The sequence below is a fragment of the Ovis canadensis genome, chromosome 2, assembly GCF_042477335.2.
Source record: "Ovis canadensis isolate MfBH-ARS-UI-01 breed Bighorn chromosome 2, ARS-UI_OviCan_v2, whole genome shotgun sequence".
NCBI classification, from domain to species: Eukaryota; Metazoa; Chordata; class Mammalia; order Artiodactyla; family Bovidae; genus Ovis; species Ovis canadensis.
Window position 1 is genome coordinate 162,990,941 of NC_091246.1, and position 12,917 is coordinate 163,003,857.

General features: G+C 40.8%; 1 protein-coding gene across 1 annotated transcript in view; it reads left to right on the plus strand.

The window, feature by feature from the left end:
- Nucleotides 1–657: 657 nt before the first annotated feature.
- Nucleotides 658–12,917, plus strand: part of CACNB4 (calcium voltage-gated channel auxiliary subunit beta 4) — a 142,904-nt gene continuing 130,644 nt past the window's right edge. Inside the window, exon 1 of the mRNA XM_069577527.1 lies at nucleotides 658–704. Within this exon, the coding sequence (XP_069433628.1) occupies nucleotides 699–704 (6 nt within the window). The 5' untranslated portion in view covers nucleotides 658–698. The remainder of the gene's footprint in view (nucleotides 705–12,917) is intronic.

Consider the following 12,917-nt stretch of genomic DNA (forward strand, 5'->3'; position numbering starts at 1 on the left):
GTTTAAACTTAAGTGGGCTGGACTTATTGCAGAATAAACTGGTGATATGGGACCCCTGGCTGCTCTGACCAGAGTCAGCTAGGAACGAATGTCTCTGGCACCTCGTTCTCCAGCACTGTGTACATTTTGGAAACACTGGTTCAGAGGGGAGCCATTCTAAGTGGGAAAACATTCTCCCCCATCTTGGTCTGGCCTCCCAGGACGGCCGAGCTCCAGGGTCAGGTGGGAAGCGGCCGAGTGCAGTGATGTGAGCCATGGCGCTAGTTGACGGCAGGAAGTGCTGGCTACCGCAGCGCCGTACTCCCGCTGACTAGATGGTGGCCAGCAGGCTGAGCTCCTGGGGCCGGGCATCTCCACGGAGGCCAGGCAGGTGGGAAACCCGAGGAACTGAGAAAGACACCTGGACCATCCTGAGTTAAAATAGGGGAGGCCTTCTGATGGGTGGGATCAGAAGCATGTCCCATAAATCTGAGGGGGAAGGCAGAGGTGTTCAGAGGGGTGAACTGTCTGTGAATGCTCATTTGAGTTTATTTGTTTTTATAAGGAAGAATAATGTGATGTGTTACCCGAGATGGTGTGAACAAAGCTTCAAGCCAATGGAGAAGACTAGGCCTAAATAGCTGACCCGGTGAAGTGAAAAATAAAGCCACACCTGGAGAGCCACATCCTCTGCAGTCTTTCTCAATGCCAATGCATTTATGGCTGTAAGTGTGGGGTTTGCCCAGATGCAAGCTAAGCTCTCGGAACAGGTCTGGTGGATAGGTGTGCTGATGGCCAGCTGCAGGCCGAGAATACACAGGCACTGAATGCTGAGTATGGCACTTCTCTTTGGGGGGTTGGGGAAGCCACCCACAAGTGTCCCAGCACTCTGCGCTGTTGCAGATGTCTTTGTGGGGTGTGCGGGGTTTTACCTGTCATAAGTGATTCTATTCACTGTGTTCACCCAGTCAGCCTGTCATAAGATCATCTCACCTGGGAACTGATCATTTATTCTGAATAAGAACAAAGCCTTATTGTACACTGTTAGCACCTCACCTCCCCGTAGTATGAGAGAGGTTTTGGCACTGTGATGCGAGGCTTTTTCCTAAGGTCTGGTCCAGAGGTAGATAGTATATTCCTGGTACGCTGGATTTTTTGCTTGTAACTCTCTGTGTTTTACGTACTGTGTGTATCATACAAAGAGAGAGGAACAGGAGCCATGCTGCAACACACTGAAGTCTGGGCATTTTAGACGGGAGTCCTTTGGAACCGTTTTGGACAAGTCTGTTAACTTCTGCTCTGGTTTCTAAAAGGGTGGTGAACTGTCAGCATCATTTAGGTTTATAAGGAAGCATTCATACAAAAGACCTTCTGGTGTCCCATAGCCGGGCCCCGCACAGGAGTGGAGGTTTCACGGAGAACGTCACGTCACTCCTTTTGTTCCCTTGACATGCATAATGAAGTGTGTAGTGGATAATGTGGGGAGTCCACACCCAGCCCAGGTCAGTCACATCCATCACAAGCAGCCTGTCTATATTGTCTCCTATGGGAAGGTTGCCTCATTCCACCTTCCTCGCCTTCATTGGGTCTTCATGCAGCTCTTAGAACCCAAGATACTTTTCACTGGCAGAGCCCCCAGTATACACAATGTTTTTTATCTGATTGATTTTGACAGATCTGCTCCTTGATAAACACATTTTATAAATGGATTCATGTGTATTTTGATGTTTGTGAAATCAGTTTATGAAAAAAAATTTTTTCATGCACCAGGGGTTATTATATCAACAGTAGGAGGGAAGTTCTTGTAGGGATAGTGACAGAAGCAGCTAAGCAGAAAAAGTTACCTAAAATCCACCCAGAGATAATTGCCATTGACATGTTACTGTGTATCGTTTCAGGCTGTTGTTGTATATATATGTAAGTATGTCATTCTAAACCTGTTACTGTGTATTGCGTTCTGTGAAGTCCTGTTCTCACTTGATGAAATATTGGACACAGGAGGACTAAACTGGCCTGTGGAGGAGGTGCTTTGCAAAATTGAGAGCTCCTACATGGACCTCCTGGAATTTTGAGCATTTTAAATGAAGTTCACACTGTTAAGAGTACTTTGTAACATGAAGCCAGGCTTAATTGCCCATAAAATTAATAGCTGATTTTTTCCGACATAATTTATTCCATTTTCAAATGCTTAAATATGAAAGTAGAGGGAGAGACCTGATCTTTTTCAATAAAACAGATGATCAGATCACAACTCAAGGCATTTACTAGGGAGGGAAATATATTCTTTTAAGTGTTTTCAGTCATAGAAAGGAACCATGGTGTTTTAATTAATACTATGAGAACTCTTAAAGCAAAGGTAAATTTTATAAAATCTAATGTATATATTAAAAACACATATGTAAATTTATATCTACTTACATATTATAAGGATAACTGTATGTTAATTATTTAAACTATTCGTTTTCTATAAGCCGTGTAACTGTATGTGTTTGCCTACATGTCTGTGTGCCCACAGGTGTACGCACACTGTTCACCCACCTCCATTGACAGACATGCGTGTTTAGACACTGTCCATGCTTTGCTAACTGACGGTTAATTCTAAGTGGGTGATTTCTGCCACAGAGCTTTTGGAGAAGGAACCTTAACTGCTTTTAAGATGAAGATACCCAAGAGGGTTGAAAAGCAACACATCCTCAAGAGAATAAATGATTGCTACTTTTAAAGATATAATAAGATTTTAAAATATGAAGATATGTCCTTGTGTTTGTTAGGAAAGAGGATAACCTTCAAACAGAAGGCTTTGCGTGTTTTGGGATCTTTGGAAAAACACTCTAGGGTTACTGAGGATTAGATTTCTTTTGGAAATGTTTAGACCAGTGGTCTTTAGGGTTTGGTGAATCGGAAGATTCTTTCTGGGGTTGGAGAGCCTTTCTGGCCTATTTCCAAAGAGTCAGGCATGTCCTGTGAAAGAAATCATCACTGTCCAGAGAGGAAAACAAAGTTCTGCTTATGGTCTGTGTGATAAATTTGACTATGAAAGTCACCTTGTTTTACTCAGCAATGTTGGTGTTTGTTCTGTCTGTTAAATGATGAACAGCACCTTCTCCTTAATTGATCCTTAGCAATGATAGCTTTCTAAAATATATATTGAAATGATTTCTTAATATAATTGTCGTGGAGCTAAAGAGAGAAGTTCCTTAGATCTGGTCAGAACCCATGAATTTGCCTCTTTGAGGTCATCAGTTTTGCCTGTTTCTTGATACTTTCCATTTTCAAGCGACAAAGGGAAACATTGGGATCAATCCCTGACTTTCACTAAGGGCTTCTGTATCTCCTTTCCTGCTGGTGTTCTGCTTCCTAATCAATTATGATGAGTCAATCAGGATTTCAGAATGTGGTCTTGAGACTCCATGTGTCCCTCTGTAGGAAGATCTGCACTAATGATTAAAAACAACAACCCACGCTTTTAGGGTGAGGATGGGCCATTTGCCCTAGTCCTTCCCTTTCCATCAGAGTTCAACTTGGATATTCCTTCTACGTGGACAGTTTCTCAACAGTCAGTCCATCATCTCCCTTAAACATCCCTTACCTACGTAAGCTAAGCCCCCCAAGGAAGACGAGGAGATGTAACTAAATGTGCTATGTGTGTTCTTTTACTTCCATCTCCCACTAGTCCTTTATAATAACCAAGTCATGAGCTCAGATTTCCATGACACTAAGTTCAAAATTATACCAAGAAGGCTGTGTAGATAGAGACTCTGTATGCTGATCGAAACTGGGCTGATTTAGGTGCCTGTGGTGTGTTTGTATCGGGTCATGCAGACTGTGAACTCCGCAACAACTGCTACAGAAAGTGAGGCCATGTGGAGCAGATGCCTAGGATCTCGTTTATTGAGGATGGTCACTAGTAGTGTGTAAACTTGAGAGAGTTTACAGTTCACATAAAATAATGGCAAGCAGATGGGAGCTGTAGATTTTTATACCTTGGACTTTGAACTTTTAGGACTTTGAAAAGTCTGAGATAAAACCGTGTGGCCCAATCAAAAGGAAGGTGGCCCAGATAGCTCACATGACAATTTTTAAGATCTAAATAGACCAATCCTTTTCTTCATTCTACATCTATGTAATTTTTTTAAAGCACAAATGTGTGGTTTGGGCAATAAATATTTTTCTCTCTCTTAAATGGTGATGCAATATCAGTACTTCCTATATCTAATTTTTTTCTTTTGCATCTGTTCTCAGAAATATTGAAAAGTCTTCCATTTAAAGCAGGATGTTTTGAATTTGCTTTAATTCCTTTTTTGTTCAAGGGTATTGATCTGAGAACATCTTAATGGGAATACTGGCAGCTGTCAATCATTTAGGAGCTTGATCATATAGTTTGTGAATAACTTAGTCCTCTTATTTTACCTTTTTTGTTTATATTATTCTGTAATCCCTCTTTTCTTTTCAGCTTGAGCATCATACAGGAAAAAGAATCTGACTGTCAGTGTTATGACTGTACTAATCGATTTGTTGAAAAGTTCAGTGAGTGATCAGGTTGTAATTAAAAGTATCTCTCAGTCTTTTTTAACCTCCATAAAACTTAAAAACATTTTATCTTCTACTGAACATGTCTATGAGCCGGAAAATGTCAAGTTTACTTTTTGTATTTTGTGTACTGATTCATGTGTACGTGATGTATTAGTGTGATGAAAAACAGACTCAGTCAAAATTTTCAGGGATTAAGTCCTGGTCCTCTGCTTCCTGGCTTGTGGCCCTGGGTACATAAATTTTCTGGGCATCAGTTTCCACATCCCTAAAGTGTCAATGATAATGGAACCTGCATCTGGAGTGGTTTCAAAAATTATGTATAAAGCCCTTGAAACATATACTGTGGTTTTTGTTATTATTATTAAACATATAATGAATATACTTATGCTTTTTGGAAAAAAACATACTCATTCTTCGGCAGGTTTTGATATCCCCACCAAATCCTGTGGTCTGTTTTCAGAGTAATGGCGTGGCTTTTGACAGTGATTTCCAAAAGTATTATAGCAGTTGACAGGTGAAAGTACACACTGGTCTCCTAAGGCCTTACAATTGGTCGATTGGTTTACTGTATTTTCAGAAGAGTGGGTGAAGGAATGTAATTGAAAAGTGCTGGAGTTGGAGGTCTTGGACCAGCAGTGACCTTGGGCAAGTCACATAATCACTCTAATCCTCAATATTTCCCCCTGTAAAACAAAGAGGTTTGACTAGATAATTTCTAAGGTTTCTTCAAATCCAAAATCCTGGTCTATTTGCTGATAAGCAGTTTCTTTAGTTGGGATACAGATGCCACCATATACCATTTGCTTTTTGAAATGATCAGTTCCTGCAGTGTTTTGTGATAAGGGATTGGGATTTGGACCTGGAGTTTTTTTACAATCTTTGAAGGAGGCAGGTGTGTGTGGCACACATCTTTGAAAGGACTAGATATTTTAAAAGGGAGATTTTTTAAAATTTTAGATTTTTAACATTAAAGCCAAAAAAAGATGATTTTCCTATTGCTCATTTGCTTGCCAATACCCACATGCACTTCTAGCCCATAGCAATTTGAGCTGGAAACACTTGAGTCTCATCTCTAAGGTAAATAAATCAAAGGCAAAAGCTTTCTGAGAAGTTTCTCCTATCCCTAATTGATGATTGAGGAGAAGTATATTTCTTCTTTAAATTATGTCTGTCTTGGGCTTTTCTGATAGCTCAGTCAGTAAAGAGTCTGCCTGCAGTGCAGGAGATCTGGGTTCAACCCCTGGGTCAGGAATATTCCCTGGAGAAGGAAATGGCAAACAAATCCAGTATCCTTGCCTGGAAAATCCCAAGGACAGAGGATCCTGGTGGGCTGCAGTCCATGGATGGAGTCATAGAGTCAAGCAGGACTGAGCGACTAACACTTTCACTTTCCCTCTTACTTGTGTACTAGAAGAGTATTGACAAAAAAAGTTTCAATAATTGTTTTGTGATTTAATTATCAAGAATGTTTACTGTTTGGTGTTTTCTTGCTTTACAAACTTTTCTTCAGCTCAGCATTATTATCCTTTGGGGTATACTGAAAACAATAATTGGTCAGTAGGAAAACCCCAGGAATAGAATAATGTCTAGGATACATTCATAATTTTTTAAAACTTCATTTGTTACAATCTGTATGACTTTCCTCTATGGTAAAGCAAAAGGCCACTAAGATGAAAGAGTAAAGAATATTTACTTCAGCCCCGAAGCAAATATTCCCTTAAATATTCTTGAAAGTCAGCATTGGAGGGAAATATTTATCATCAAGCTAGTAAAGTATGATGTTCATCATGCTAAAATAGTTAGTGAATAAACAAATTAGTTCCCCAGTTTATTTCCAGAGAGTCATTGCTACTGCTGCTGCTAAGTTGCTTCAGTCGTGTCCGACTCTGTGCGACCCCATGGACAGCAGCCCGCCAGGCTCCTCTGTCCCTGGGATTCTCCAGGCAAAAATACTGGAGTGGGTTGCCATTTCCCTCTCCAGAGAGTCATTACTGATAGCTTAATATCCAATTTCAACAGATGTCCCAGAGATTAATGTCTTGGGGTTTATTTGATTCAATGATTTTATTGATCCAAGAGGTAGAATTAAGAACTTATTATTAGATTTTCAAATAATCTCACGTTTAATCTCATATTGTTGATGCTTAGAATATAGGGATGGAATTATATATTTATATTATGTAGGTGACGTTGACAAGGTAGAGAAGTGCAGAGCATTTCATAGTTACCATGATGCTCTGGGCCTGTTGAGAAGTATGAGAATGATGTGGAGTAAGAAGGAAAACCACACAGGTCCAGAAAGGCTAGGTAGATACTTGATTTTAGAAAGAGAAGATCTCTGGATGGTCACATTTTATTATTAGGTAACTGAAGACTAAAAATTTGGTACATAAATATGATGTATATTCCTTGAGTACCAATGTTAATTTTCTTCTGTATTGTAAATTTCTGAGGTCATATATTGTGTTTTATTGACCCTAAGGCCTACACCCCCCCACACATACATTTTGATACATCTGAAAAGGGGCTGCCTCTTAAATTAATGACATCTCATAGTTTTCTTTGCAATGGCAACCCACTCTAGAACTCTTGCCTGGAAAATCCCATGGATGGAGGAGCCTGGTAGGCTGCAGTCCATGGGGTCACTAAGAGTCAGACACGACTGAGCGACTTCCCTTTCACGTTTCACTTTCATGCATTGGAGAAGGACACGGCAACCCACTCCAGTGTTCTTGCCTGGAGAATCCCAGGGACGGGGGTGCCTGGTGGGCTGCCGTCTATGGGGTCGCACAGAGTCGGACACGACTGAAGCAACTCAGCAGCAGCAGCAGCATAGTTTTTTTTAAGGATTATTTATTTATTTTTCGTTGTGCTAGGCCTCTGTTGCTGTGTGTGGGCTTTCTCTCATTGTGGTGGGTGGGGGCATTCTTTGTTGCGGTGCACAGGCTTCTCACTGCGGGGGCTTTTCTTGTGCAGCGCGGGCTCTAGGCACATGGACTTCAGTAGTTGCAGCATGTGGCTCAGCAGCTGCGGCTCTCAGGCCCTAGAACGTGCAGGTTCTGGTAGTTGTGGTGCTCAGGCTTCAGTTGCCCGAAGCATGTGGAATCTTCCCGGACCAGGGATTGAACCTGTATCCCCTGCACTGGCAGGTGGAGTCCTGTCCACTGTACCACCAGGAAAGTCCAACATCTCATAGCTTTATCAGTAGTTTTTCCCTAAGTGACACATAATCTGATGTTGAGTCTTAAAATCCTTGTCATCTTAAATTCAGTGGAGTGGAGCATTTAGGAAAAAATATTTAAGCAATACAAAGCCATAGAGTCTGAAAAATTTGTCTTCTTTGACTATATTCCACCTAGTCCCTTCCTCAAAGGTAGATGTTCTTAACAATTTAATGGGTATATCTTCAGACCTCTTTTTCCTATGAAAAGTGAAAGTGAACGTTGTTCAGTCATGTCCGACTCTTTGTGACTCCATGGACTATACAGTTATAGTCTCCAGGCCAGAATACTGGAGTTGGTATTCTTTCCTTTCTCCAGGGGTCTTCCCAACCCAGGGAACAAACCCAGGTCTCTTGCATTGCAGTCGAATTTTTTACCAGCTAAAAAAAATGCTACAATACATTGACATTTAGAAAAATGTACTTACAACACACACATCCTATTTGTAATTTTAAAAATATAAATGAGACCATAATAAATATTATTCTGTGATTTGCTTTCTTTACCTAAAAGTATTCCATGGGTATTTTTCCCTGTCAATCTATTCTTTTTAATAACTGAATGACATAATGAGTATGTAGGGTGGAATTACCATAATGAATTTAGGCCACTGATAGATTTAGGATGTATTCCATTTTCAATCCTGCATATAAGTATTATAATAGTTAATTTTCCTACATATGAATCTTTCTTTATACATGGGGCATTTCCCCAAAATAGTTTCCTAGAACTGCAATCGCTGGGGTTAGTACATTTCAAGATTTACAGATATTGGTGAGTACTGTAAAACATTTTTGTATTAAAATAAAATGTAAACATTCTTTTTTGATTGAGAATAAGCCAAATTAGCTCAAGGTTTTAATGTGAAATATAAGACTTCAAAGAACTTTCTTGATCAAGGGAAGCAGCTTTGGGCTGTGGCCTCCAGATTTCATAGGAAGAATTTATTTACTCTCTGTTGTAATACTTTTATTTTAAAAATCCCACAGAGACTTGCATCCCCCCCCCCCCCCCCCGCCAGTTCATTTCATTAAAAAACAAAAACAAAAATGAAAACTGAGGTTCAAAGGGGTGGGGCAACTTGTGCAGAATGACCCAGACAATCTGTGGTGGAATTGTCCCTAGAACCTCCTCATAGTGCTTTCTAGAGCAGTATTCTTTTTACAATGCCAAATTCCAGGGTTAATAATATTTTTAAAAATGGAATAAACCAATGAAGGATGGTATAAGCAGATTATTTTGTATGGTGCTTGCTTGACAGCTAACAAAGCAATTGGGAGTTGAGAGAACCTCCAAGATAGAGAATAGATTGCTTTCTGACCCAAATGGTGAGCTCTTTATCTAAGATTGAAATCCAGATTAAAATGGTTATTTCTTTCAAGCTTTTTTGTTTACTATTGCTTTCTGATATGGTTTGCAATCCCCAGTCATTGATGGATTAAAGTGATAATGCATCCATAAAACTTAAATGAACATTAAAAGCTCGATACTCGAGAATGTCAGAAAGACATCTTGTGTTTTAGGAAAATGTTAGCGTTTTTGTTATTTGTATGCAGGTCTTGATGACATCTGCATGTTGATGGTACATTTGACTCTAACCAAGAGTGACCCAAGTTCCATTTTCATTCTTTCTTATTTTCAAGTCATCTCCATGAGCTTCCAATCCAGGAAAATACTTGCATAATTCAGTAGTGATATTTTTAAAAGGTAAAAGAAAAGGGACAGCAATATTTGTAAAAGGTAAAAGGAAATGACATGTTCTGGGCGGAGGCAGCTTGTATCACTGAGAATCTCCACCAAAAACAGCGATAGCATCCTCAAATTAGGGCAATTTGAGAGAGTTTAATACATTAAGAAGGGGTTATTAGGGTGAAAGGAAACCACAGGGGGTAGTACAGCACCCTCATGACTAACTGCAGAGTTGTTACCACTCTTAGATTCAGTGGGGCTAGAGAAGGGCATGATTACAGAAACCTAGGAGGACTGATCCTGTCAAGAAGGCTAATCAAGAAGGAACCAGCTTTGCCTTTGGAGGGATGCAGCCAGTCTAAGGGCATCCCACGGGGAGGAAGCCAGGGGATAAATACCCCAGTCTCCTTCTGCCCCCTCACTCTGAACTCTGCTGCGGCTCCCACTGGCCAAACCCAACGGGAAGCCAACAAGTAGGGCTTATAGGCCACCCATGCAGTGTAAGAGCAGAGTGGGAAAGAGTGGAGGCTCATCTGGAGAGGACGCTGCTTTTATTCGCATTACTAATGGTCATTGTTTGAATACAGTTGTGTCAATTAAGCATGCACTCTGAAGGCATTCCTAAAACACACCTCTGAAGATGCCAGCAAAGCGCCAGAGGTGCTGCTGTTGGTCATTTTTCACTGGAGATGTGAATGGGCTTTCACATGTGTCACTATTTTCATAGTTCTACTAAAAATGGAGGCCTGGATTTTAATACATTTTAAAAAAATGAAGACGGCGGTAGCGAGTGGCGCTGCGCTTCGAGGGTCGCGGGGGACCCGGCGGGCGCCGCAGCCTGGGGCGCCGGGCCGAGCTGAACCGCCGCCCCCAGTACGCGCAGCCGGAGTTTAAAAAAAAAAAAAAATGAAGATGAAGATTTGGATTACTTCAACAAGGTCTAGCAATGGAGGAAAATAAGAGATTTAAATACTAGTTTTGTGGAGAAAGCTCGAGAAACTAATCTGTGTGGGCTTCCATGAGAATCCACTAAGATCTCTGTAGATAATGAGCAGATATAGAAAAGCAGGGATGAGACCAGCTTGTGGCTCAGCTCTGTTCCACTGTTGTGACCGGACCAGAATTAATTCTTAGGAGCCCTCCTGATGTCATCACATTGTGATTCCTAGCACATAAAACTGTGGGAGGGTTGGTGGGAGGAAGGATTAGCATTGGGAGATTTTACCATTTTGATGACAGGCTCCTTATTAAAAGATGTATTGACTTAGTGGGGTGGGGGTGGGAATGCTGAGAGGAGTGTTCCCTTTATAGTGTTAAAACACAATGTGTTTAGCAAGGTTTATAGGAAGCCAGTGGAAACTACTGGTTTGGAGGCCAGGCTTCGCCATTTTCAGTAAAGTTAAATAGATCTTCTGTGTCTCTTAAAGTCCATTTTGACTGCTTAGTGGTTATGCCGTGTAGAATTTGTGAAAATCCATTGAGATGCATATGTATATGGCATGTTTCAGGGTGTGCATTATACTTAAATTTGAAGTTTTGGAAGTCTCTTTGGGGGAAGCAAGTGAAACTGTTGGGATTCTGGAAGCTGGTTAAGGGATTAGGATAGGATGGGCATAGTGAAGGCCCTTGTTTCCCATCATTGGAGAAATGTACAGGGAGGAGAGTTCTTATACTGATGATGTGCTGTAAGTCCTGAGATCAAAAGAGCGCTGATCCTGACTGGTGGACCAGTTGGCCAAGGATGGGACACGTGATTCTTCACTGGGAGACGGGAAGACCATGTCCTCCCAGTGTCTGGAGCTTCAGAGGGGTCTGCTGTTGCTTGGTGCTCATCTTGATCTCTTGCTTCACCACTCTCACTAGAACAGATTAGTTATTACAGTGGTTGTTACCTGCCCTGTATGGCAGATGCCTCACCTCTCTGAAAATTATGACCCCTAATGTGAGGAGGACTCTGGGGAGCAGGTTTTCTCTTTGCCTCCAGCAGGGTCTGCAGGGCCAGAGCCAGGCTGTTTTCACTGGTGAGAGCTGGTTCTCGTTGCTACAAAACAGTGCCAGTGCATCAGCAGAGCCAGTTCAGATGATAAAGAAGAACATAATGATTGCCCTGTCTCGGCTGAGGTTTATTTGAATAAAGTTGTAAGGATCAGAGGCTTCCCTGGTGGCTCAGATGATAAAGCATCTGTCTGCAACGCAGGAGACCCGGGTCTGATTCCTGGGTTGGGAAGATCCCCTGGAGAAGGATCTATCAGCCCACTCCAGTACTCTTGCCTGGAAAATCCCATGGACAGAGGAGCCTGGTGGGCTACAGTCCATGGGGTCGCAACGAGTCGGACATGACTGAGCAAATTCACTTTCACTTTCTAAGGATCAGATGTTTACTCTTGGAAGGGTGTGTGCTTGGTCCATGGGTATACTCAGCAGAAAGGTGCTGATTAAGTCTTTAAATACTAAAGCTAAGCTGAGAAACATACTATAGGAACACAATGTTTTCATTTTCAAAATTTATATACTTATAAAATAATATATATTATTTTTAGGCATTAGTTTCTCATATTAATTTTATAGATCTAATTCTTTAATTATTGCTAGTGCAGAGTGCAATGTTGAAGCAAGGTGAGGGAGGTCTTATAATGGAAGTATACTATTACCATTTGTTATTATAGATGCTTTCATCAGCTATGTTATTTTGAATTGTGTGTGCGTGTGTGTGTGTTTGTGCATGTGTTTGTGTATGTGTTTTAAACCCCTTGGATCAAAGCTGCAAAATAAAGAACTATGCAAACTGTGCAAGATATTATAACTATCAGGATTTTATTAGGACTGAGTAGTACATTGATTAGCATGATAGTTTTGCCTAGTTCTGAAATACACACTGGTATAAAGGTAGCTAAAAGAAGTTCTTCATGCCACATTCCAAACTTAGTGGGGGTGGACCTCTCCAAAAATTTTTAAGAGAAAGGAAAAGAGAGAATACAAGAAAGAAAAATAAAAGAAAATTCATAGCCTAGTTTCTGTGAATGTTTTGATTCATATTCCTTTGAAGTAAAATATGTTCTGACTGTAAGATGTGCAACTGGTTGTTAGATTTTTCGCTTGAGTGTTGCATTTACATAGAGAAGCTGGCTTTCAAAATGCCAGCCAGCAGCCAACTCAAATGCTTAAGATTTGTCTAACTTACTGACTACTTTAGTAAGAAGATTTCCTGACGATGTTTCAAGGAAACACCCAGAGACCTTGTTCTGGAAAACTCAACCAGAATTTTGTCAGTTATGATCTATCAGATTCTTAGGGTATTTGATCTTCACTTCCTAATTTAGGGCTTGCCAAGATTCTGTGACTATAAAACCTCACCTCCACATACTCAACTGAAGAGGATACTTTTGAAGTTCAAGATTGCCTTCCTGGAGAAAACTTGGGGATATTCATCAGGCTCTGGCTGTAAACTATACCATTTCTTTTTAAAAAAATTTTAAAACGTTTTTTAGTCAAAGT